Raw genomic sequence first — 27,287 nt, 5'->3', positions numbered from 1 at the left:
CCGGCGGGGCAAAGGGACGGGAGCAGGACGACGGGAGCCCGACCTACCCGCCGTGTCCCCCCTAGGCCCACGCAGGCCCGGGGACAGAGACGTGTCACCCTTACAGTCCCTAGCAACCGTCAGCCTGCGCTCGCCGCCGGGGGGCCCTTTTACGACCGCAGCCGCGGGCGCGCGCAGCCCGGAGGGCAGGCGGGAGGTGTGTCGGCCGCGCCAGCCAATCCCGGCCGCGCGCTCCAGCCTGGCTCGCCCTCATTGGCGGGGCGCTGGGCGGCCGTAAGGCGTATCCGGGTGTCGTGAGGCGGGCGCAGGGTGAGAAGACCGAGGGCCGCTGCCCGGTCGACGCTGGTGTGTCATCTGTCCCGAGAGCGGCTGCACCGCGAACCAACCGCAGGGCCATGGCTGGGACGCTGGTGCGCAAAGCGGCGGACTATGTCCGGAGCAAGGATTTCCGGGACTATCTCATGAGGTGAGCGTCGGGGAAGGGCCGTGGGGAGCCGCCCCGCCACGGGACAGCCCTGTGTGGCGCGGTGCCAAGGTGGGAGAGCCGCGCGCGGGCAAGCGGACCGGGCTCCCACCCGTGACCGAAGGGACGCTGCTCCCTCCCGTGACCAAGGGGGCGGCTGCAGGTGACCGAGGGGGACGGTGCTCCCACCGTGACCAAGGGGGCGGCTGCAGGTGACCGAGGGGGACGGTGCTCCCACCGTGACCAAGGGGGCGGCTGCAGGTGACCGAGGGGACGGTGCTCCCACCGTGACCAAGGGGGCGGCTGCAGGTGACCGAGGGGGACGGTGCTCCCACCGTGACCAAGGGGGCGGCTGCAGGTGACCGAGGGGACGCTGTTCCCACCCGTGACCAAGGGGGCGACTGCAGGTGACCGAGGGGGACGGTGCTCCCACCCGTGTCTAAGGGGACAGCAGGTGACCGAGGGGACGCTGGTCCCACCCGTGACCAAGGGGACGGCAGGCGACCAAGGGGATGGCAGGTGACCAAGGGGACGGCGCTCCCGGGCAGGGCGACCTAGGGAATGGCAGGTGACAGGGAACGTAAGGTGACTGGAGGGACGCCGCTCCCGCTCGTGACCATGACCGGGCGAGCGCCGCTCCTGGGCAGGCAGTCGAGGTGCCCTTGCGTGGGTTGACGCGGGGACACTGGGTGACAGCCACCACCTCCCTCCTGGTGTCCCCTTCGTCACGGGCCTGGGACTTGGCGAGAGCAGTGTTGGAATGTTCCCGGACGCGCGGAGCTGGGTCCTGGGAGCTAGAGTTCGCCGCTGCGTCGAGGTCGTTTTTCCGTTTGCCATCTTTAAGGTACAGGACTTGCAGGGGGGGTGGGGCAGGACCGACCAGTGTCTGTCAGTGGCAGCCAAGCAGTCTGAGAGCGGGCTTTTCCCTGCAGCGGTGTGACTGGGGGGCTTGACCTTGAGAGATCGAAGAGGCACTTTCTAGAATTCATTTTCACGTAAAGTCTTCTGCTGCCTGCTTCTATGTATAAGCATTTCATAAAACTTAGAAACAGTTTTAGAATATTTCCAAGCATAATTTTATTTTCTTGTGATATTTAAAACCTAGGTAAGTGGAAGTCTGCTTTTTAGCATTTCTTTTTAATAGTTAATAGTGTAGTAAAGAGGTAAAGTGTTGAATGCAAACTTAATTTTAGCTTTTTCTCCCCTAGGGAAAAAATACTTTTCTTTCTAGAACTTACCATGGTGATATATATTCTCAGTTATTTCTTCTAGATGCCACCCACTCAACAACTTGGCTTTACTTTAGGAAGGGAGAATAAATCATACATAGAAAAATCTAATTATGGCTCTGTACATATAAGGTTCTAGTCCTTTGTGTTTTATTAATGACTTATACATGCCTTATTTACATCCGTTGCCAACTAAAGATCTGCATGAGTTTACAGCCTGCTGACTATTCAGATTTTCTGAACTGAAGCCTTTCTAGAATTAGAAAAACAATGTTTTTCTTTTTTTGAGACAGGGTCTCATTTAATGCAGGCTAGCCTCCCAGCTCCCTATATAGCTGAGGATAATCTTGAATTTGTGATCCTTTTGCCTCTGCCTCCTGAGTGCTGGAATGGCAGGCATGTGCCACCACACCTGGTTTATGTGGTACTGGGTGTGAAGCCCAGGGCTTCTTGGATTGGTGCTAGGCAAGCTGGTCTTGCTGCCTCCTAGCTTTGTGAAGATTAGTTTTATGCTTTAGTAGCTGCAATGCTTGACAAACATACCATGATTTTTTATTGTAATATTATATGTTTGATGCCTTGGATGTCTCTAACTCTCCTTACTCACCTTGATAAGGATGTCTTTTCCTTGGAGAGGAGGTTCTCTTTTCCTGGGACTAGCCTTCAATGCCTAGACTCAATTGAGCACCTCCAACCTCCAGAGTAACCACGTTGCCAGACTTGGTTTTCCATAATAATTGCAGATCAAGAACTTTCTAGATTTCTAGTTCAGTATTTTCTTAATAGTTCTCTTTTTTTTTTCTTTTTCTTTCTTTTTGAATATTGAGGCCCAAAGTCGGGACTTGTGCCTTTTGTAAGCCCTACAAGGTGTACTACTAAGTTATACCCCAGCCCTCCAATTTCTTTTTCTAATTTATGTGTTTGATATGTGCCTGAGTATATGTACCTATGGAGGTGAGAAGAGGCATCAGATACCCTGGGCTAGCTTTACAGACAGTTATGAGCTGCCACGTTGGTGCTGGCAATGGAACCCAGGTCTTTTGTAAGAGCAGTTGCACTCTTAACTGCTGAGTCACCTCTCCAACCTCTGTTTTATTTTTATTTTTAGTTGTTTTGTTTTTGAAACAGGGTCTCTACATATCTCTGGCTGTCCTGGAATTCACGATGTAGACTAGGCCGAGATTTATCTGCCTCTGCTTCCTGAATGTTGGGATTAAAGGCGTGTGCCACCACCACACCTGGCTGCAAAGTTTTTTTTCTTAAGAAACTATTTCCTTATGTACCTTACTGACAGGATAAAACAAAATAGCCCTTTTTTTTCACTCTCTCATTCCTCTTAGATTTTTGGTTAAATTAGAATGAGCAGTCAGGTAAGACTTGTATTTTAAGGACTGAGGAAATCAGCACGTGTACAGATTTATTTTAGAGGTTTATTTTCAAGTTTATATATAAGAGCAGAGGTGACTGTGTACACACAGAGAGAGAGAGAGAGAGAGAGAGAGAGAGAGAGAGAGAGAGAGAGAGAGAGAGAGAGAGAGAGAAAGAAAGAGAGAGAGAGGGAGAGAGCCATTCAGCATGCTTACAACTCTGGGATTAGTGAGATGTTGGCAGTGAATATTCTTAAGTTAATAAGGTGTTGTATTCTAAGTTGACTTCTGCATTCCCAGGAAAGCTTTAAGAGTTTATATTGTCTACCTAAATGAAAAAAAAAATGAAAAGTTGTAGTGGAAATAAAGGGAATGTTTCCGACATAGAATATTAGAGTGGAAATAACTGAGCATTTCACCTGCAACTTGAGAAAACTGACATTTAGACCAAGCAGAAAACTTGAGGTCCTCTGAACGCTCAACTTGTGAAGCCAAAAGAAGATTGTCAGCTTAAGACTTCAGGAAGAGTGATGTATGGAAATGGTTTTGGAAGAGAGCAGGTTGTTTTGGGAGAGGTGGGGGTAGAGGTTGAGGCAAGCTCGCCCGCCTCATGTGACCATGGCTGGCCTGGAACTCTGGGAGAACTTGAACCAACAGAGACCTGCCTGCCTCTGCCTCCTAAGTGCTGGGAGTAAAGGTGTGCACCTCCACACCCAGCCTGGTACCTTCTGCCCCGCCACCTTCTCTCTGCAACACTATTTCTCACATTCTGCCTTTGGACTCTCTCAGCACTTCTTGTTCTATTATTGACCTTCAGAATTAATGAAGATGAAAATGTTGAGACCTAGCTATGAGTCTCTTGATAACTGGAAAGTCCAGTTTATCCAGTTTACAGGGGTCTTTACTATCATTTAACACAGGTTCTAATTGTTACATTACAACTAAAATAATAGATAAAGTTTTGTGAAAATAATTGAAATATAGGTGAGCATTTTTAGCAAAATACAGAATTATAATCCAGACAACCTTAAAAATCTCATCCCATGTGATCAGGATGTAAAATAAATGAAAAAATTTAAGTGAGTTTATAGTAAACTATGTTCCTTAAATTGCTCTCAGTGTTTTCAAAGAAATGTAGCAAAACCTATCAGTCCCAAAGAAACTAAAGTCAGCAGACTCATCAGACGCTGGAAAATAAAAATGATCATAGGAAAGAACTCTGAGCCAGCCAGTCACTACTCAGAATAAGGGAAAGACAAAGATAAGCACATCCCATGGTAGTTGTCTTTATCATTCTATGTCATCAAACTTGTAATTGAGTAATAGAAGCATCACTTGATTAAATTCGTAGTGCTTACTGTGTTTCTCAGTATAGAATGAACAGTATAATAGGCAGTTGTTGACTCCACAAGAAATAGATATATATTATATATTGTGTATATATGTATGTATATCAAATAATGAGAAGCTTAACTCTCACTAAGATCAGAACCAAGACAAAGATGCCCCTAGTACTATTTTTTAACATCAAATAAGTTCTGACTAATGCGGTTATGAAAAAAAAGATAAATGTCATACTGGGAAGAAAGCAACAAAACTTAAAAACTATGTAGACAATCCCAAAGGACCAAAACTTTATGGAACTAACAAGTGATTATAGCAAGGATTAGGGTACAATGTTAATATATAAAAGTCTATTGCTTTCCTATTCACTTTCAACTAATAAATGCAATTTGAAATTAAAATACAATGTCATTTACATTATCACATTCAAATGCTGGAGTCTTATTTTGTTTTGGGTGCTGGGGATTGAATCCAGGGCCTTGTGCATGTTAAACACACATTCCATCACTAAGCTACATCCCTATCCCTAAATGAAATAGATGTAGATACAAAAAAATCTAGCAAAATTATATGTAAGAGCTATCTAAGAAAACAACTTTAAAAGATAATCAAAGAACTAAGTATCGGAGAGGAGCTACTCCAAGTCCATTGATGGAAAGACTCTAGATCTTCAAGATAACCATTCTTCCCGCTTAACTTAGAGAATCAGTGCAGTACCAGTCAAACTACCACAAAATGATTTTGTGGGTATCAGGAAATAGATTCTGGACTTCATATAATTTGAAATAAGAATGAATTAGTAGATAAGTAGTTTATATGGAGAGACAGTAGACCCAATGTAAGCAGGACAGTACTGAGGGAGAACAAAGTTGGAAGGCTGATACTACCCAGTTTTACAATTTACTGTAAAGCTACAGTAATCAAACCTGTGCTACTAACACAGGGATAAACAAATAGGTCAATGGCGCAGACTAGACAGGTCGTAAGTAAACACACATAAGTACAGCCAAGTGAACTTTGGCCAAGGGTCAAAGACAAAATAATGGCACCGAGCAACTGGCCATCCACATTAAACAAAACAAAACATTTAGACACATCCTATGTCTTTAACAAAAAATTTACTCAATTTACATTTGTAGATCTAAACATAAAGTGCAAACTATAGGATGTGGGAGAAAAATGTAAGTGATCTGGGGTTGGCAATGACTTAGATACAGCTCCTAAGTCATGATCCATGAGAGAAAGAATGGATCATCTGGACGTGGTGGTTCATGCCTGTAAATGCCAACTCAGGATGTGGAGGCAAACCAGCCTGGGCTACACAAGGAGACCCTGTCTCAGACAACAATGTTAAAAGTATTTGAAAACGCTAACCATTACCTGAAATAGACCGAGTTCCTGAGATAACTAAACTGAAGCAGGATGAAGGTCATAACAGATCACATAAGGGCACACAGACAGCAAGTAAGCGTATGAAAGTTGCTCCTCGGCCTGCGTTACCATAGAAGGAAGTGCACATTAAGTCAGTGAAATGTAACAGAACACCTACTGTGATCGCCCACATGCAGCACTGGCAGCACTGCAGCTGCTTTGGAGCCAGGGGATCTCTTCGCTGCTGGTGGGAACACAAATGGTACAGCCGCTCTGGAGGATAGTTCAGCCTTTCTTGCAAAGCTTGACCTGCTCCTATTATATATCTGATGTCATACCACCTGATATAAACAGCTTGAAAATTCATTTCCACCCAGGAACCAACGTACGGCTATTTATAGCAGCTCTATGCATAATTGCCCATCAAACAAGTTGTCTTTCAGTGGGTGAGTGATTAATACATCCAGACAGTAGAATATTGCTCAGGACCAAAAGGAAATGAGCTACAAAATCATGAAAACATATGAAGGGAACTTAAGCTCACATTACTAAATGAAATAACTTGAAAACAGCAAATAGTAGAAGTTTCTGTAATCAGGATTCAGGCTTCTTTTGTCAAAAGCTCTTCGCCTGCAAAAGGATGTCTGGTGGGCAACTCAAAGCAGGACTAAAGCTTAGCATTTGCCTGGGGTGATAGTTCTGTTTTGTGCTGGCTAGTTTTTATGTTAACTTGATGGAAGCTAGAGTCTTCTGAGAGGAGGGAACCTTGATTGAGAAAATGTCTCCATAAAACCAGCCTGTAGCCAGGCCTGTACAGCAGTTTCTTAGTGATTGATGCAGGAGGGCCCAGCTCCTTGTTGGTGATGGGGCTGGTGGTCCTGGATTCGAGCAGGCTGAGCAAGCCAGAGGAAACAAGCTAATAAGCAGCACTCCTTCATGGCTTTTGCATCAGCTTCTCCCTTAATTTACCTTTACTAAAGGTTCTGGCTTTACTTGAGTTCCTATCCTAATTGCCTCAGATGATGGACCATTACCTGGAAGTGTACTTGAAATAAATCCTTTCCTTCCCAAGTTGCCTTTTGGTCATGGTGTTTTATCACTTATTATTACAATAATACAAGTGCTAACTAAGACAAATTTGATCTCTAGAAACGTGTTAAAAAGAGCTGACATGAAATCAGGAGTGGAGGCATACTCCCTTAAACCTAGCACAGAGGCAGGTGGGTCTCTTCAAGTTCAGAGCTAGCCTGGTCTACATATCAACTGTGAATTCTAACCAGCCAGGGATACACAATGAGACCCTGTCTCAAAAGGGAGGATGAGGCTGGGAGTGGTGGCACACGGTTACTCCAGCACTGGGGCCGTGGAGACAGGCAGAAGCCTGGGTTTGCTGGCCAGTATACCTAGTCTGCTTTGCAAACTCCAGACCGATGTAAACAAACAAAAACTAAGATGGGTAGACCTGACAAGAGTAGCAGCTGAGGGTGTCTTCTGGCCTACACATGTGCGCACATAAACATGTCCACACAGAAAAGCATCTTTGCCTTCATTTTGCATCTATCGTCTCTACTACCTTAAACTGGAGGTCAGATTCCTGCCCAGCTCTGCAAGTAAACATGTTAATTATTTAAGGAGTGTTAGTCTAAAACTGGTACTACAAAGCTGATTCATCCTGAAGTAACCTAGTCTTTCTTCCCGTCTGAAGTCTGAGGACACCAAGATCAGGGTAGCTAAGGTATTTTCAAAATTCCAGGAACAGTAAGACTTGCAGGCAGATCACTCAATGATGAAACTGAAGCTCCCCGTCAAATGAAGAAATTATTTCACAGCAAGAGCTGAACACCTCCCGCCCCCCGACACACACTGTAATTTTCCACAGCAGGACCACACAGAACCAGAGCTGAGAAAAACGATCACCCAGAACACAGCTGACCACTGCTTGCTGTGCATACACCTTGTCCCTGCTCTTGTCCCTTCCCCAATGCAATCTGTTATTTATATACTATAGTAATCTATAAGCTGTTGCCAGCACCTTGACGGTAGCCTGTAGAATGAGAGTCCCCTGCTCCTCCTGTGTGGCCATATCGAGTAACCTGCTTCACAGCCATGCCTTTGATTGGACTTGGAGCTGTGCCTTAGTTAGGGTTTCTGTTGCTGTGAAGAGACACCATGACCACGGCAGCTCTTATAAAGAACACATTTAACTGAGGTGGTGGCTTACAGTTCAGAGGTTCAGTCCATTGTCATGGCAGAGAGCATGGCAGCGTGCAGGCAGACATGGAACAGGAAGTGGCCTGAGTGTCACACTGAGCAAAGCTTGAGCAAAAGAGACCCCAAAGCCCACCCCCACAGTGACACACTTCCTCCAACAAGACCACACCTACTCCACATGGCCACACCTCCTAACAGTGCCACGAGTAGCCAAATCTGATCTGTTGGGACCCCTAGTCAGGCCTAACTTAACACAAACTGGGGTCATCTGGGAAGAGGGAACTTCATTTGAAGAATTCTCCCTATCAGACTGGCCTGTGGGCTATTTTCTTGATTATTGATTCAGACTGGAGGGCTCAGCCCACTGTGGGCAGTGCTACCTACCTCAGGGTACATGGTCCCAGGCTGTGTAAGGAAGCAGGCTGAGCAGGCCATGGAGGGCTAGCCAGTAACCAGTGTTCCAGGGCTTCTGCTTTGGCTCCTGCCTCCAGAGTTTTTGCTCTGACTTCCCCTTATGATGGCTTGTAGGCCATAATATAAATAAACCTTTTCCTCTCCAAATTGCTTTTGGCTCTGGTCTTCATCACAGCAACAGAACAAACTAGGACAGATTCCAACTCTGTGACATTCTGGGAAAGGCAGAGTTACAGAATCAGGTAAAAGATCTGAGGTTTCCAGGGGTTAAGAGCAAGAGAGGAAGAGAAGGCAGAGTCCAGGGTTTTACGGCAGCAGAACCACCGGTGACCTTGTCTAGTGTGTCAATGTGGCACATGCTCATCCAGCCCAGAGAATATAGTTTCTCTACCATGACAGTTGGAGTTCACTGTGTCAATCCAAACGCAGTTTTTCATGTTCAACCGAAATACAGCAGATGACCACACAAAGAGAAAATCAAACGTATTTTCCACATGATTTACATTACTGCCCCAAGCTATAGTTAAAAGTAGCCAGGCTTGCCACTATTCCACCAAGGTCACGTTGTGATTTGTGTGTTGCTTACAAGTTTACCTTTGTCTGGACGTGTACTGTTACATAATGGGGGAGGTATTTTTTTTCTAGTGTAGCCCTGCACAAATATGCTTTTCATAGTTTTTAAACAGAACACAAATTGTATGTGCCTAGAGCATGAAATATGACTCTATTTTATTTATTTATTTATTTATTTATTTATTTATTTATTTATTTATTTATTTATTTTTTCGAGACAGGGTTTCTCTGTGTAGCTTTGCGCCTTTCCTGGAACTCACTTGGTAGCCCAGGCTGGCCTTAAACTCACAGAGATCCGCCTGGCTCTGCCTCCCGAGTGCTGGGATTAAAGGCATGCGCCACCACGGCCCGGCTATGACTCTATTTTTAAATTGTCTTATTAAATATGGGTCTGTATGGGTGTATACTAAATGTGTGGCTGCTTGTAGAGGCCATAAGAGGGTGTTAGCTCATCTGGAATTAGAATTATCAGTAGTTAGTTATGAGCTGCTGCCCAACCAAACTCAGTTCTCTAGAATAGCTGAGCCATCTCTCTAGCTCACTTTTCAGATTTCTGTGTTTTGTTTTTAAAAGACCTTTTAATGGGTATGTTTGTGAGCCTGCATATCTGCACTTGTATGCAAGTGCCCACAGAGGCAAAAAGAAGCATAGGAGCCCGTGGAACCGGAGGGATACATAGTTGTAAGCTGCCAGGTATTCTGGGAATTGATCGTAGGTCTTCTGCAAGATGGACCTCTGTTAGATGCTCTTAACTAAGCCATCTCTCCTCCAGCCCTACAAAACTTTTATTTTAAAAATCTTTTTTCTTTCGATTTTTTTTTTTTTTCGAGACAGGGTTTCTCCATGTAGTTTTGGTGCCTGTCCTGAATTTCGCTTTTTGTAGACCAGGCTGGCCTCAGACTCACAGAGATCCACCTGACCCTACCTCCTGAGTGCTGGGATAAAGGTGTGTGCCACCGACTCCCTTTACAATCTTTTTTAAAAGATAAAAAATTTAACATTCGTAAAATAATACCATTCATTCATTCATTCATTCATTCATCCTTCATTCATTCAGTAATTACTTTGCACACCAGGCACCACTTTAGATACGTCAGTTATAAAAAAATACAGGCCTTTCATGAGACTAACTTTATGTGATAATGAAAGTTCATTAATAATAAAATTCAACACTTTCCAAGACTATGCTGTCCACTGTAAGCCATAGGCCACTGGCTTACACTTGAACTGTGGCTAGTCCAAACTGAGATGTTCATTAAGTGTAGAATCACACTAGACTTCTAACAATGAGTATAAAAAAGTATGTGACATGGCTAACTAGTAATTTTAGTGATGACATGTTCATACTAATTTTTTTTATATTCTAGGACAACTTTAAGAATGATTTGTATCACTCTCACACACACTCACTCACCAGGGTTTCACTATATAGTTCAAGTCTCAGACTTGCTTGGTGACATTAAATGGTCTTTAACCTGAGTGCTCGAATATGGACACACACCACCGTACTCTGTTCTTTTCACCTCAGGGGACTTGTGGATGGATTTAAGTCACACGTACAGCCCGGGTTGTATTCACATTGTACTTCTATTAGGCAGCTCAGCCCTAAAGGTGAAGCTTGTTTTCATAGAGTGAAGATTTTACTTCACTTGTTATTGCATATGATTCCTTAAAAATCATTTTACACTTATTTAATGTGGGGAGAGGTTCATGTGTCAGAGCACACTTGTGAAGGATTCGCTTCTCTCCTTACAACGTAGGCCCCAGGAATCAACTCGGTTGTTAGACTTGGTGGCAGGCACCTGTACCCACTGGGCCATCTGGCCAGCCCTAATGTAAACTGCAAACTGCGTTGCTAGCATGTGACTGAAACTTAGATGCATGTGAGTTTGAAATGGGCTGGAAGTGCCTGGAAGTATCTGATTCTTCTCTTCTGTTTTGTTTCCTCCATGTCTCCTGTCTGGACCTTGGTGCCTCCACAAACAGTACGGTAAGAAACCGTGTCCGTTCTGGGCACTTGCGGACTCTGTGCTGTAGGGGTTATAGACAGTGGGCATGCTGCGGTGGCCGGTTGACTGCCATGGTGAGCTGTAAGTGAAGCACACTGGCGGGCCCGCCTCTGGAGACCACAGCTCCCCTGTGCTTAGACAGGAACCTGCACTCCTTCGTTAACTAGAGTCACTTCAGAACTGGCGGCTGATGAAGAGAAGGGGAGAGAAGGGGAAGCAGACCGGGTGGTTTCCATGGCCTGCTTCCCGTGTGACAGATCCCACACCATGCTGCTCGTTTCTGTTGGAACTTTTTATAGCCACAATAAAAATAGCACAGTAACATTTTTGCATATAACTGATAAATATTAATGACAAAATTCCTTATTTTTCTATAAATTGACTACAATTTCTGGCAACTTAGACCAGACACATATTTCAGAACAGAGAAGAGAGAATTACAATTTTGCACCAGATAGAAAATGTGCATTAAAAGCTTTCTTTGCCAAGGCTGCTTCACAGAGAAACTCTGTCTAGAAAAACAAAACAAAACAAACAACAACAAAAAGCTTTCTTTGTTGAAATGATTTTTGCCTTATGTGTGTTTGTCTATTTGTTGGTAACAGAGACCCATGTAGACCAGGCTGATTTACTATTAATTAATTAATTATTTCCTTTGTTAGCGAGACAGGGTCTCACTAAGCAAGCAGCCTTGGCTGGTCTGGAGCTTGATATGTTAAACCAGGCTAGCCTCAAACTGACAGAGATCCCCCTGCCTCTATGAATGTGTGTACTGCCATACCCGGCTAGGTTGACTTGAACTCACCATTTTCCTGCCATAGATGCCAGAGTGCTGGGATTTAGAGGCATGTACCACACACCTATCACCCTTGCGTTTGTAAGGAATATATTTAAATATATTTAATAGATAGCTCAATGCTATAGTTCTGTGTGTCTTTCTTAGCTTTTAGAATTCCATGTCATATAATCAAAATTTATTCTTAAAGTTGCCATCATTTAACTAGAAATTCTTTAGGCGTTAACTAGGAATCTTTCAGGCATCTAGACAGCTTCGGATCTATTCCATTGTCTGTTCCTACTTGGGCAGAAGGCAGGTCACACCTGGTGGTAGACAGGGCTGTAAGCCCATCCTAGAGTAACTCTTGAGGCTTTGTTAGAGAAGTCACAATCTGCGTCATAAATATCAAATCAAGTCAACCATACGGTGCAGGGCACTGGAAAGAGATTAACGGGAAAGAGATGGAACTAGACCAACTGGAGAGAGAAAAGAGGAAAAGCAACATTGTTATGGAGCAAGCAGTACAGTTGAGGATGAAGCAACATCTAATAAAGAGACAGATAGGAGAAGAAGTCAGCAGAGTAATCAAGGAGGAAGGACTCACATTACAAAGGTCTGGGCGTACGGGAGAATTGAAAGTTAATCTCTGTTGAAATACAAAAATGAGGACATAAGCAGTGAACAGCTTACTTAGATAATAGCGGTTTGACTGCATGAAGACTAGTTGCTCAACACAGAAGCCCAGAGATTCCTTAAACCAACAAGCCGTGTTCTGTAGAGTTGGGCAGTCCTTATCATGCGGGCTGAATAGAAATTGTAGCATAATTACTCAAAGCATGAGCCTCAGAACTAACATTTAAGCATGTTGGGTTAGCATTTCAGTGTGTTCTCCCAGCATGCCAAATGCGGCCCTAAATTATTTTTCTTGTATTGCCCTTGTTTTCCCACTTCCTGGAGGGTTTTTAAGATTGTAACGACCTCTACTCAAAGCAAAGTCTAGAAATATATTTCAGTCTTTATTCATCACAATCCCCCCTGAGGGAAGTCCAGTGAAGGCTGTTTTCACCATTTAGTGTTTTCAAACTCTATGCAAACAATTTTAATTCAGTTGACAAAAATCATTGACTTAGTACATTTTTGCCTCAGAAATTAGAATAAATTAGACATAGCTGCTATTAAACAGCTTAATTTTAGTTACTTTAGATGAGCATAGTTTTAGAATGATCTACTTTTTTTTTTTTTTGTATTACTTCAAAAAGTATTTTCAAACAATCTTAATTTCCTAATGTGGGAGACCCTGGCCGTAGATTTTCAGGTTCTTTGATCTTACTATATTTCATGTACAGGCTGAAAAATATTTCTTTACTTGAGTTGAAGAGATGATGGCTCAGCAGTTAAAAGTGGGTATTGTTCTTGCAGAGAACCTGAGTTCTGTTCCCAACACCTACGTTGGGTGGCCCACAACTACTTGTAACTAGTTCCCAGGGTACCTGATGCCCTCTTCTCAACTCCAAGGGCACCTACACTTAGACCTATAGATACCCCTCCAAACACAAACACATAGACACAGAATTCAAGAAAATCTTTTAAGCCAAGCATAGTGTGCCTGCCTTTAATCCAAGCAGAAGTAGGCGGATCTCTGTGAATTTGGTGACAGCCTGGTCTACACAGTGAATTTCAGGGTAGCCAGCACTGCTTAGTGAGACTGTATCTCAAAAAAACAAAATCAAGCCAGACAGTGGTGGCACACACCTTTAATCCAGCACTCAGGAGGCAGAGGCAGGTGGATCTCTGTGAGTTCGAGGCCAGCCTGGGCTACAGAGCGAGATCCAGGACAGCCAAGGCTACACAGAGAAACCCTGTCTTGGGGGGAAAAAATCAATCTTTAAAAAAGTATTCTTTCCTTCCTACTGTGAACTTTTCTTCAGAAAAAGTGTCTAATTTATGCTCTGCATTTTACTAACAGGTAACTTAATGAAAATTAGAGGGCAAGCATTTTGATAGATTTAAACATACTGTAGACAGTAGCTGTAACAAGGCTTAAACTGTGTAAGGATGGACTGTCAGAAGTTGTAACATTTCCCTTCTCTGGCTGCATAGTCAGGGGTCACTGACTTGTAGTGTGGAAGCCAGTGAGGAGCTGGAATAAACAGCCGGCCCTTCTTAGTGCTGGGCTCACCTTGGAAGAACTGAGTCAGGGACACAGTGAGCAATCAGACTTGTTGTCGTGGACTGTGGTTGTTAGAAGGGTGGAAATGCAGGTGTCTGTGGCTTCACTCTAACTCCCTCCTCTCTCCCCTCTATTTATTGCAGCACTTCTGGGGCCCAGTTGCCAACTGGGGTCTCCCCATTGCTGCTATCAATGACATGAAGAAGTCTCCAGAGATTATCAGTGGGCGGATGACCTTTGGTAAGAACACACTGAGGTCAAGGAGGGCGTGACACATGATGTAGCTTCTGCATACATCTCACCACATGCTATGGTTGCTATTAGGAAGTCACATGAGAATATAAGGGCATCGAAGAGTGCTGCTTTCTCTGAGATAGAGTAATTTGAAGTATTTGGGAGATGTGAAAATTATTGCTAAGTAGTTTGCTTAGTTTCAGTATGTGTCGTTCTAATCATCCTCGTAGCCAACAGATTTGATTATAAACTTGATCTGGCAGGGTTTACTTGACTCCAGTATTTGAACATACAAATGAAGGGGAAGTATAAGCAGCAATTCTTTCAAAGGATTGATATAAAAACTCTAGCACACAGTACAAGTGGCAAGAACTGAATTCCACTTGTTCCTGCTAATGCATGTTCCTAAACTTTCAGGTTATAAACAACAGACATGCCCATGACACAGTGGAGTATTCCCATAGCTTCCCAGCCTTCTATAGAGGCTTAGAAGTTCTTTGTTTCACGATTGCATTGGACGTATTGACTTGTTTCCTTCAGCTTGGTACCCTAGATGCTCATGTTCTTTTGTTTTGATGTTTCTACAGCCCTCTGTTGCTATTCTTTGACATTCATGAGATTTGCCTACAAAGTACAACCTCGAAACTGGCTTCTGTTTGCCTGCCATGTAACAAATGAAGTAGCTCAGCTCATTCAGGGAGGACGGCTTATCAACTATGAGTAAGCAAATTTTAATATATTGTTTTGAGGAATTAGTGAGAAACTCTATTAAAAAACAGAAATGAATGTGAAATAGGATGTACCATTGTTACAAAACCACATTACAGAAATGTGTCTTCTAAAACCATGCTGAGCCTCTGAGGCTGGCAGGAGAATTTGTTTTTCATTGGAACTCTCTGTTTCCAGGATGAGTAAGAAGGCATCTGCATAGCGGTGCATGGACCAGCTCTTAAAGGGACAGCACCCAGCCACTGCTGCCAAGCCACAGATCACATCAGCACACGTGGTCTTGCTGAGGGGAAAACACGAAAGCTATCTTTAATTACCATGCCAACATTATAGACTAGCCGGGAGTTCCCAAGCCAACTCTTTGCTGCCTTATCACTGCTAAAATGGATTTGTCTTCATCAAGAGTAGTTCAAAATATGCAACTAATTTAATAATTTTGAATGATGGTTTTATCTGTAGTACTCTGTAGTAATATGTATATTATCTATTGGGATTTGTGTAATAAAAATCTAGGGAACAAAATTTTATAACTATAAGCACTTATTCAAATTCTTGACTCTTTCTTTAATTACTATAGTACATCCCTCAGTTGGCCACATGTCTACACATACTTTCCAGTGTTTTCCATAGTGTGTAGATTGAGATCTGTAACTTAATGGCAATAAAGGATTTAAATATTTGCTATTTGAGTGTGACTGTATATCTTGCTGTGTTGGTTAGGAAACTGCAGGACTAAACACCTGAAAGGGTAGTTTCAGAAGAAAAATGGGACTCCCTGAGAACTGTTGATGTGACCTGAGGGAATGAAGAGCCGGAGAGGTGTCCTTTGCAGAGTCCTTCAGCCCCAGCTATTCACAATGCACACGCCTGGGTCCCTGTTCTCACTCTTAGGCCTCACAGTCTTCTGAAGAAGTAGACTGTTTTCTGGTGAGGGTGGGATGATGGTGGTTTAGAAGTTGGAAAATACTTGATAACCGGGCAGAGCCAGAGGCTCCACTCTAGGCTCCCCACTGCCAAGCTGCATCTGCAGCCACAGCCAGGGCCCCCCTGGGAATGGTCCAGTGCCTGCCTGTCACAGACCCTTTCTAACAGACACCAGAGAGCCAGCACTGGGAGCCACAGATTGTTCCATCTGCTTTATTATGTAAAGTGCAGTTACAGCCATGGCCTTCCCGGGCCTCTGATCCCCGGGATCAGAGATTTGAATCTTGTTCTTTCAACATTTGGGGAAAGTTCTGACTGAATAGTCTTGAACATTGAGGAGAGAGCCCAAGATTTTTCATATTTCCATCAGGAAGACTGACCAGCTCCCCAGGGTAACCATAAAGAAGAGTCCAGCTGGAGACAGAAAGAGCTGCAGAGACCCAGCAGCAGAGCAGCAGATGAGACTCAGACGGGTCCCTAAAGCAAGCCAATAGTTCTGCGAAGGTTTCTCACGAAAAAGTTCTTTGTGAAACCCAGATGAGGAAATAAAGATTTTTTTGCTGGTGAGGAGACTCAGCACATAAAGGTACTTGCTGTCAAGCCAGACCTGAGTTTGATTGCTGGCACCCACACGGTAGCAAGAACTGATTTCTGGAAACTGTTTTCTACTTCCACACTTGAGCTATAGTGTGTGTATGTGTGTGTGTGCACATCCACAAATAATGAAATAAATATATAGGATGTAATTAAAAAAAAAAGATTTAGACCAGGCTGTGTTGGCACACACCTTTAATCCCAGCACTAAGGGTTAGGCAGAGGCAGGTGGATCTGAGTTGAGGCCAGCGCGGTTCTCAGAGTGTATTCCAGAACAGCCAGGGCTACACACAGAAATCCTGTCTCTAAAAAACCAAACCAAACCAACAAAAAAGATTTGGAAATGGTTTCTGCCAGCCCTGGGGGCTCCTGTTTTTTATATATGTATTTGGTGGAGCCCATTATCACAGCATTTGATTGATTTCTGGTCAGTTGATCAGAGAGTATGTGATTTCCGACCTTTTCAGTACAGCGTGTGGCCTCAGCACTGCGGTGTGTGTCAGAGAAGAGGCAGATAAAACACCATTGTGAGAGGCCAGGCATTCACGGAAAGGCTGCAGGATACAACTGCAAACAGCTGGGCTGACTTAAAACTGATTAAAAGTCCAACTAAATGAACTTTTCTTTTTTTGGTTTTTCGAGACAGGGTTTCTCCGTGTAGCACTGGCTGTTCTGGAACTCACTCTAGACCAGGCTGGCCTTGAACTCAGATCTGCCTGCCTTTGCCTTAAAAACAAACTTTTAAAATAATAAATTACATTATCCCATGACTCTTAAAAATAAGGGCTACAAATATTTTTCATTTCCAATAGCAAAATAGACTCAGTTGTGACTAACATCTATGAGGATTCTAGTTCAGTTGTCAAAACTCTTGTGCCACGTTGGTCTCACCTCCAGTAGCAATTTTCTTGTATTGAGTTCTGGGGCAGAGGTGACAATTGTGAAACCTTCCTGTATAACCAAGAATCTCCAGCCCACACAGTGGGAGTCCGCCCCGGGGGCGAACCGCATGGGCTGCCTGTTCTGGAGAAATCAATGGCCTTTTGTTTCATAATTCTCTGACCTCAGCTGGCTTTAGGTCACACCACTCAGTTTCTTCTGCCCCTTCCACACCTTACTCAGAAAGCAGTTGTCATTCAGAAGCTTAAGCTGAGGGTAGACTTTCTGACTTCCATTGTACCTGAGATTTCTTAGGCGTTGTCTAGATGAGTGTGAAGCGTTTACAGACAGTAATGAGGGTGTGAACACAATGACATGATGCCTGGGGACAGTGACAGTGCATCGGATTGCTAAGAAGACATTTGGTAGACACCTAGACTGCAGCGTCACAAGCGAAGGTGAGTAGGTGTGACCGGCCTGGGCAGGTTAGTATCTTGGGGACAGGGCATCACAAACTAGAGGTCTATGGAGAGGAGCCATCAAGGTTAGAAATCATAGAGCTGGTTTTACCCTAAGGGCTGTTGGAAGAGGGGACTCACTGAATGTTGCCTTGGTCTGGGTGGCTGTAACAATACTGGATTGGCTCTTTTGACCCTTTCGTTATGAAACCTAGGCAGCTCACAATCACCTTACCTCAGTTTACCCACCTATTCCATGGCCTACAGGCACCAAACCTCACTGTTTTTCAGCCCCCTGGCAGAGCTGCTCATTCTCTGGTGCTCTGAGAGGACCATCCATCTGAGACAGGACAGCCTTCCAAACACCTGGTAACCACGCCTGTGTTCAAATCATCTCCTTATGCAGCGCTGCTGGGTAAAGCAAGCTCAGACTCTCTGACTCTGAGTAAGTTCTCACTAGGAAACCTCTGTGGGCTCCCACAAACTATGCTATTAGCATTATTTTGTGAAGGGGTGCGGCGAGGGTGGGGGAGCACTCTAGTGTCATGCCTTTAGCCTCTGGGAATACCTTAAAAGATAACCTTTCGGCATAAAGTCATTGATTTCTGAAAGCTTCCATGTTTTCTGGTACAAGATTCCTCCTGATTCCTATTCTTCCCTTGTTCCTGACATGTAGATACTGCCAGGGAACTCTGGTTATGAGAGATGGTGTTAGAAACCAGAAGACACACTCATGCAACAGAGGTGCTCTGCTTCTTATGTAGCAGTAGATAGCGCCAAAAAGGACTTCTGTGGGGAAGTACGCATGTGGAGGTTAGGGGACAACAGCCAGTGTTGTTCCTCAGAAGGCTAGGCTCACTGACTAGCAAGCTCTCTGTGTGTGTCTGTTTCTGTCTCTCTGTCTCTCTCTCTAGCACAGGAATTATAAGTATATGACACCATAGGCTTTCTTACATGGGTTCTGAGGATCTGACTTGGGTCCTTATACTTGCAAGAGAAGCACTAACCACTGAGCTATTCCCCGTCCCAGAAAGGACCTTCTAATAGTCACAGGTTCATATTGATCTTCATCCCATTCTGGTGTGTACTTTTGTTTACTCTGTTCCACAATTGGTGCTAAGTCCTCCATTCTCCAGTGGCTCTCAGGGTGCTGGGGTCCTAACCCCTTGGTGGCAGCTGGTGGCACGGCGCGATGATCTAGGACGTCTGAGACCTTTGCCCCCTTGAAAGCTCCTTGGAAGGAACTCTTCCAGCAGCCACAGCTGCAGTGTCTTGTCTTCAGCTCTTCACAGCCTTCTGTTGCCATCATGGATGCACAGGTCACTCTGTAACTTAGCTGCCCCGTTCACATCGCTGCTCCCTGTCTCTGCTGGAACTGCGCTCTGCTGCACTCTCTGATATCCTCTCCCTCTTTTCACCAGCCTACTCTACCAACGGGAAAGGTCGGAAGTAGGCAAGAAAACATACTCAAGAGGAACTTCTCATCGGGGCCAGTTTTGCAACATCAGGGGCAGCACAGGAGAGTGTTTCCAGCTGGAGCACAAAACAAGCTGAACGACTTGCCTTTGTAGTCAGAAAGGGGATGTGACAAGGGTGTGTATGCCAGTCACAGCGGTCTTCCTGTTGAAAGACTGCACAGTAGGCCTGCCGAGCATCAGGGACCTGGGTAGGAACAGCTACAGGATCATCTGGAGTTTACTGGGGCTTGTGAGTTTACAAGGTCTAGTGCTGGGGACTAGAGAGATGATGGTTCAGTAGCTAAGAGCACTTGCTGCTCTTGCAGAGAACCCAGTTCAGTTCCCTGGACCCATGGAGGGAGGGAAGGTGCTGGCTCATAACTGTCTGTAACTCCAGCTCCAGGAAATCCAGTATCTTCTCTTCTGGCCTCCACGAGCATGTGCGAGCACATGAATTTCCATAGGGTTTGTCAGAGAAGAACTGAATTCAGGGCAGGGAGGGATGCAAAATGAACTTAGCATTTGGTGGCAGAGATTCATGAAGCACTCAGATGATGAGGAGGCCAGTGGGAAGAGAATACTACAGTGAGCCCGAAGAGGCCCCGATATGGTTTGGATCTGCAATGTTCTCCAAAGACCATGTCTAGTGTGGGGAATTTACAAGGCAACTCCACGTAGTTAAAAGGAGGTTTATTTGGGGGTAACTTACAGCCAGTAAAGGGGTTGGTTACAGCATCCGGGAGAGGTGAGGTGCAGTCCAGCGGGGTTCTCTGGAGAACTCGGCTCAGTCTACCATCCAACACCCAGGATCACAAGGAACCAAGAGAGCTGGCATGTCTGGATCTTGGGTCTGAAGGGCTCCCGTCTTGGCCCTGCCCCAGGGGCAGGTCATAGGTAGGTGTGGCAGTTACCAGAAGCCTCACTAGGGGTAGTACTTCCAGGTCAAATGTTCCACTACATGTCCCAAAGGCTTGGTCACTGCTAGGAGATGGTGCAACCATTAATGGGTAGGGTCTGTTGGAAGGAAGTAAAGTCATCGGTAGCATACCCTTGAAAGTGCTGGGATCTTGATGTCTTCTTCTCCCAAACTCCTTGTCAGCTGCCAGGAGGTGAGCAGCTTTTGCTCCATCATGTACTTCCCACCTTATGTTCTCTTGCCGCTACAAGCCCAAAGAAGCGAGACCACCCAATCAGACTAGACCTAAAATCACGAGCCAACAAACATCTTCCTTTTAAGTTTTTGCCTTGAGTGTTTTGTTATGGTGGGCAAAACTAACACAGAACCCAAGGAACCTGTGAAGACATTCTGAGCAAAAATAAAACAGTATTGGGGTAGCAAGTACTACTCACCCGTTGGATAAAAAAATACCCATGAGTTAACAGTCATACAAATGAGTAAGTGAATAGTTAATACAAGGAGTAGAAGGAACAGTTCTTCATTATGGAATCCCAAAGAATAAACACATAATAAACAATATAAATAAAACTACCATTAGACAAACACTACAGAAATAGTATGACCAAGAATCATCTATTGATGGTAGAAGTGTGAGAAACAACATTTGTTCAGCACCCCAGGAGGCATGGGGAGAGTCTGTGGAAGAACTGGCCATGACTCTACCACAGACTGGAGGGCACCAAGGAGACATAACTAAGGGTAGTGTAGGGGTGTGTCTCAGTGGGATCTGGGAGATATGAGGTCTGTAGATTACTCAATACTTGTGTTTCTGTTACCTTCCTGGTGTTTACCATTGTTATTTGCTATGGCAAGCTACCACTACCAGTTCAGGAAGTTAAAGAAGGCTATAAGCAAACACCACTGGTTCTTAATTCTAAAATGATTTTGAAGGGATACTCCATAAGGGACTAAGACAAATAATCAAAAAATCATGACATCACCGGGCAGTGATGTTGCATGCCTTTAATCTCAGCACTTGGGAGGCAGAGCCAGGTGGATCTCTGTGAGTTTGAGGCCAGCCTGGTCTACAGAGTGAGATCCAGGACAGGCACTAAAACTACATGGAGAAATCCTGTCTCGAAAACAAACAAACAAACAAACAAACAAACAAAAAATCATGACATCAAATATTCTGGGAACTGACATGCCCCTAATGTTTCCCCTTTACAGATAAAGAGCCCAAGGTGCAGGGAGCTAGAATTCCGTGCCTGAGGTCCACTATATGGTCACAAGGTGTAGTCTGCTCAAAGTTGAACCCAGCTCTTTATGACCAGAATCTACTTTCCTTGCCCCTAAGCAATGTTGTAAGTTAGTTTCCAGTTTTATTTTTATTTAGTTTTTGAGACAGCCTCTTTACATATCCCTGGATGTCCTGGAACTCACTAAGTAGAGCAGGCTGGCCTCGAACTCACAGAGACCCACCTGCCTCAGCCTCTGGAGTGCTGGGATTAAAGGCGTGTGCCACCACATCCAGCTAGTTTCCAGTTTTAATTTCATGAAGTTTCAGGAGTAGAGCACTCATCTAAGGTAAAAAGTTCTGACTGTTTGTCAAAGTCACATTAGCTGTTTGTCAAAGTCACATTAGCTAAAATGTTTGTCTCTTTTCACCTGGTTCTTAGCTCAAGTTGCTTAGCAGCAGTAGAACCTGCATTTCCTGCCTGGCTAGAGTTAACAAGAATCCATTCTTCCAGGCAATCCCGGGGCACAGGACGTCTCTCCAGGCTAGGCATGGTACCTGGGACACTCTGTTCCTTCTGTTTACATGGAGACCTATACATCAGGCCGTGAGCAGACCTACAAGGCCGTGGACAAACAGCAATGGAGATGGAGAGAGGAGGGAGAGAAAAGAGGATGGAGGAAAGGAGGCAGGAATAGATTAGTTGACTTCTCTGGCTTAGTAATCATGTATGTGCGTGCGTGCGTGCGTGCGTGCGTGTGCGTGTGTGTATCTGTGTATCTATATCCTCATATGTATGTGTATATGAGGCTTTTCTTTTTGTAGTACTTGGACTGGAGCACACAGCTTCACACGTTAGGCAAATACTCTTCCAGCATCCTCAGCACTAAACTTTTTCAAGACTTCTTAGAGTTCTCAGGATTGAACCCAGGGCTTTGCTCATTAGATGGAGGTCTACCCTTGAGCCCCATGATCAATTAAACATTTTAAGTTTGCCATAAAACACGTGTGTCAATAAAGCTTGCAGCTATTGTAGCAACTGTGCCACCTTGTGGCGTCACAAAATCTGAACTCTGAGTTGGTGGCCAACAGAACATTGTTTACTGTGACAGCTGTGGTAAAGAACTGTTTCTTCAAAAACATTCTCCTTCTACAATGTCCTTTCTGTGAACATGACAGCCTGGGACAAAAGCCTCACCTTTGTCAATCTCAACTCTTAGGTTTAAGTAGGTTCAAGACAGTAAGACAAGAGCAAAGATGGACTAGCAGAGGACCTTGATTTTTGCTTTCAGTCAATTCCTTAGCAAGTGATTAACAAGTTCTTAATCACTCAATGTTCTTAATGGTTAATGTTTGGTGGAACAGTAATCCTTCCAAAACTGTTCCACCAAACATTAACCATGTTATGTTCTTAATGGTTAAGGGAGGGCTGCTCCGGACCCTTCGTCCCCATTAGCATTTGTAGTGAGACCTGTGGGTGGTAGGAGGAGGCTCTGGGTCTTGTCCTCAGCCACCTCCCACCCAAGTCCATGAAGAAAAGGCTTTGTCTACAAAGGGCTGGTTAATCTGAGGGTCTTGTGCTAGGCTCCTAGCCAGCTATACGATTTGGAGAATGCCATTAGCAAAGTCCCTGGGCCTTTAGCTTGTTCAATAGAATGAGGGTGGGGTGGGAGGAGGGAGGACAGGGGAGTCCGTGGCTGATATGTAAAATTAAATTAATTATAAAATAAAAATATTTTAAAAAGAATGAGGGAAGACCTCATTTCAGTGAACTTTTGGGGTTACAATTCTTAGCTTGTTCATTCACATAAAAAAATATTTGTGTAACACCTACATCACAGGACTGCTGGAGTGTAGGAAGATAGTAAGAGAAAAACACAGTGGGAAAGATGTCACCTGAAATGGAGGGCTCGTTCTCAAGAGCACGTTCCCTCTCTAGGGAGAAGTGCCAGGCAAAGGTTCACGGCTTTAGCTCGCTGCAAAAATTATATCCAAACTTACATCTAGGAAATAACACAAAAATGACATGGTATACGGTGGAGATACCAGTCAGGCCACGGGAAGATGACTTCTGTGCCCACACTGTGCTGTCCTGGGGAGAGCTTGGGAAACAGACTGGTTGTATACAGAAGCTGCAGGGGATCACTGGGCAGGCAGTCTGGGAAACTGTGCACAGCCCCCAGTTCATCCTGGCTTTCAGTTACCACAAACTACCTCATATTAAGAGAAACGTGACATTCGCCTGCCGCTAGTTCAGATGGTTCCTTTAACACACATGCGCACATACATGTCACTGTGTGTATGTGAGTGTTGGATATCACCTTCCACCTTACGTGAGAAGTGAGAAGTGTCTCCTAGTGCTCACCACTGCCTATCCCATGCTGGTTAGCCTGGGAGCTTCCAAGGGCTCCCCTGTCCCCACCTCCCATTCTGCTGTAGGAGGGATGCTACCGTGCCTCGGCCGTAAGTAGGGTCTGTCACAGCTTCTTCCGCCTGGGTAGTAAAGGAGAGGTCAGCAAGAGCCCCGAAGGGAAGGGTTTTTCTCAGCAGAAGAGGCGTGGGGAGGGGAAGGAAAATCAGAAGGGCGCAGGCGAGTCTCTGAAACTTGGCAGCCATGTCCTTGTTCGAGTATCTTCTGAGACTACCCGGAATAAAAAGAGGCTCTAGTCCCCCTCCTTCCGTCTCTCTGTGAACACCTGGAGCTTCAGCTGGAGTCCTGGGTCCTTTGCTGAGATTAGGACCCAGTGGGCTGGCAGGACCTGCGGCTGCATTTCCAGCCAGGCTCCGGGGTAGTTGGTGGTCTGCAGGCTGCTATCAAGGGTGGGGTGTTGTATTCAGACGCAGGCTTGCTTTTGTTCATCTTTCATCGGATCTTCAAAGTCAATCAATAAACTCTTGAAGAGCAATGACATTGTTTTCTGAATCCAGTGCTGAATACACAAGTACATGTTAACCAATTGATCTCTGAAAGACAAGACCCTGTTATTCTTTTACACACACACACACACACAGACACACACACACACACACACCAGGGGTTTGTCTGACTGTATGTCTGTGTGAGGATGCCAGATACCCTGGAACTAGAGTTACAGATAGTTATGAACTACCATGTAGGTCCTGAGAATTGAACCAAGGTCTTTCGGAAGAACAGACAGTGCTCTTAACCCCGAGCCATCTCTCCAGCCCTGCTGTTATTCTTTTTATTGTTGTTTGTGTGTGTGTGTGATCCTGGATCTCAGGCTGGCCTGGAACTCACTACATTTAAGTCTAGGGGATGACGTAGAACTTCTAATCCTCCTGTCTGCATGTGCTGAGAATTGAACCAAGGTCTTTCGGAAGAACAGACAGTGCTCTTAACCCCGAGCCATCTCTCCAGCCCTGCTGTTATTCTTTTTATTGTTGTTTGTGTGTGTGTGTGATCCTGGATCTCAGGCTGGCCTGGAACTCACTACATTTAAGTCTAGGGGATGACGTAGAACTTCTAATCCTCCTGTCTGCATGTGCTGAGTGCTGGGATCATAGGCATGTGTCCCTGTGCTTGGGTGTATGCAGCGCTAGAGATTGAACCCAGGGCCTGGTGCACACTCTGTCAACTGAGACACACCCAGCCTACGATTCTCTTACTTCTAATGAGGTCAAATTACACACTGGCTGTTGCCATTTCCCTGGGGCATTTTAATTCATCCATGTAATGCTAATCACATTTCTATGAACTGATTACAATGTGAATATAACCACAGAATCCAGGAAATGACAGGAAAAAACTTACTTTTGCTCTTAAGCAAGCCACATCCAAAACTTGGTAGTTGGCTTAATAGTTTAAGGAATCAACTAATGAAGATGAATTTGTTTTCAAGGACTAGAAAAAGAATTTCATGCAGGCCTCAACTGGGCATTCGTAGAAGGGCATCGGCCACAAGGCCCAGAGTGGCTGTGATTGCCACAGCTGCCACCACTAGCTGCCTTCAGAATGGGAAAGGAAGAAGCAGTTTGTCACGAAGGCACTGGGTGCTTCCTGCTGGCTGTCTGGAGACAGGGTTTGGGGAAGGCATTTTCTCTTGGTGGGTTTTGAGGTATGGAAACTGTAAAGGCCACAGGTACACCCACATGTCACCATGGTGCCTCATTTGGGTTGTCCTGCATCAGCAAAGCATAAGAGCCGATCACACTTGTCCTTCAACAGCTCCTGTGCTCAGAAAACATGAAGGGGAGCTCAGCTCAGGCACTCGGCACCACACACAAGCAAACTGCCAGGGCTTCTGGCCACAGAGTGATGGTCCGCAGGCACCCTGAAGCAGAACTAACAACTGCAGCCTTAGAGTCATGTCAAAACTCAACTGTACCTTTTCAGGTCTCACTGGCCTTTGGAAACCAGACCTACTGAGAGAAACAGGACCCAGGCCGGGTCACTGGTCACATCCCACTTGCTCCTCTCTCACCCTTGTTCTCATTTTTATGTCAGAACACCAAAGGCTCCTTCCTGCACCCACGGCCTCTTGGGAGGTCCTCCACTTCCAGGCCTCTTGCCAGAATTCCTTTCAAGTTTCCGTCACACCGTCTGTGTGTGGACGCTGCATGCAAGGGCAAACCCAAGGCTCATCTGACACAAGCCCTACCCTTCCCTCGGTACCCTCATCACCACACCACCCCCACAGGGCCCAAGTGCCCAACTGCGTGTGCACAATCTGCTTGTTTCTGCCTTCTGCAGGCTACTATCAGAGCTTCTGTGGCCCTCCTCTGGTCTCCCACCGGCATCTGACAGGCCACAGAGCAGCCATTTCTGGGTCCAGGACTTACTGGATCCATTCCATGGATCTAACAAATTTCACGCACCACTGTTCAGAAGACAGGTTTGGCTTTTGGGTACCAGAAACAATAAAGCCTTCACATAACTCTTTGTTTTTAGTATTTACTTTTTATTCCATATCATTCAATTTGCCAGGCAACATACACTTAAAGACACGTGTCTTGTCTGGTCTCTAGTCTACATAAGATTTTGTGCATATGTGAACTTCTCAGTCTTAAGAATAACAGACAAACTGGAGAGATGGCTTGTCAGTCCAGAGGTTCTCGGGTTTCCCATCACCCACATGGCAGCTCACAGGCTTCCCTAACTCAAGTTCCAGGGGATCCTGACACTTTCTTCTGGCCTCTAAAGGCAGTGCATGAATGTGATGCACAGCCATACCGGGAGGTAAAACAAGCATACATATAATTTTTTAAAAATGACAGAAAAGGGGGGACACATATACATTAAATCAGAACATTAAAGGGTAAATTTTCAGGCAAAACTGGGTTGCTAAGTGGCTTTCTCACCTCTGTGACATATTTTAGGACCCAGCTGTTTATTCTTATTATAATTAACACCTATCATTTGTACAAATTAATGGGTTTCACTGTGACATTCCCACACACTTACACATCACCAGTGTTCATGACCCGCCACCAATTATTTTAAAGAACATACGGACTCCTGAAATCGGGGTCTCAACTACACGGTGAGTGCTGGCACTTCCATCTATCTTTGGAAGGCAGACTTCACATTACTACAGACATCAGTTTTGTTGTTGGTTTTTTTTTTTTTTTTTTTTGGTTTTTCGAGACAGGGTTTCTCTGTGTAGCTTTGCGCCTTTCCTGGGACTCACTTGGTAGCCCAGGCTGGCCTCGAATTCACAGAGATCCACCTGGCTCTGCCTCCCCAGTGCTGGGATTAAAGGCGTGCGCCACCACCGCCCGGCCTTGTTTTTTTTTAATACAGAAGCGTAACTATACTTCAAAAGGAAAACGTGTAAACATACTCAAGGGAGATTTTGTTGTACAATCGTTATCATTTTTATGACTTTTCAGAGGGCAAAAGGATGGGTTTTCCTACTTTTATTTTACCTGATCCGATTTTAAGGAGGAGGCTGTTAGTGAAGGAGTCAAACATTTCATTACCATATCTT

The 27,287-nt window shown here is 44.9% G+C and overlaps 1 protein-coding gene across 1 annotated transcript; it reads left to right on the top strand.

Moving 5' to 3' along the window:
- Positions 1-278: 278 nt before the first annotated feature.
- Positions 279-15,576, top strand: Mpc1 (mitochondrial pyruvate carrier 1). Its single transcript, XM_059272861.1, has 5 exons — positions 279-466; positions 10,959-10,962; positions 14,073-14,169; positions 14,751-14,883; positions 15,070-15,576. Exons 1-5 carry the CDS (start codon positions 396-398, stop codon positions 15,092-15,094), a joined length of 330 nt encoding a protein of 109 aa, XP_059128844.1. The 5' UTR covers positions 279-395; the 3' UTR covers positions 15,095-15,576.
- Positions 15,577-27,287: the final 11,711 nt, after the last annotated feature.

Source organism: Peromyscus eremicus, chromosome 8b (genome assembly GCF_949786415.1).
Source record: "Peromyscus eremicus chromosome 8b, PerEre_H2_v1, whole genome shotgun sequence".
Taxonomy (NCBI): Eukaryota; Metazoa; Chordata; class Mammalia; order Rodentia; family Cricetidae; genus Peromyscus; species Peromyscus eremicus.
This window is presented reverse-complemented; position numbering and strand designations above follow the sequence as displayed.

What these genes read in the sequence shown, in the direction of transcription:
- Mpc1 (XM_059272861.1), top strand. Translation starts at nt 396, where the DNA reads ATGGCTGGGACGCTGGTGCGCAAAGCGGCGGACTATGTCCGGAGCAAG. An exon ending in CAGTGGGCGGATGACCTTTG is followed by an intron (nt 14,170 to 14,750) that starts GTAAGAACACAC and finishes ATGTTTCTACAG; the next exon opens with CCCTCTGTTGCTATTCTTTG. An exon ending in GGACGGCTTATCAACTATGA is followed by an intron (nt 14,884 to 15,069) that starts GTAAGCAAATTT and finishes CTCTGTTTCCAG; the next exon opens with GATGAGTAAGAAGGCATCTG.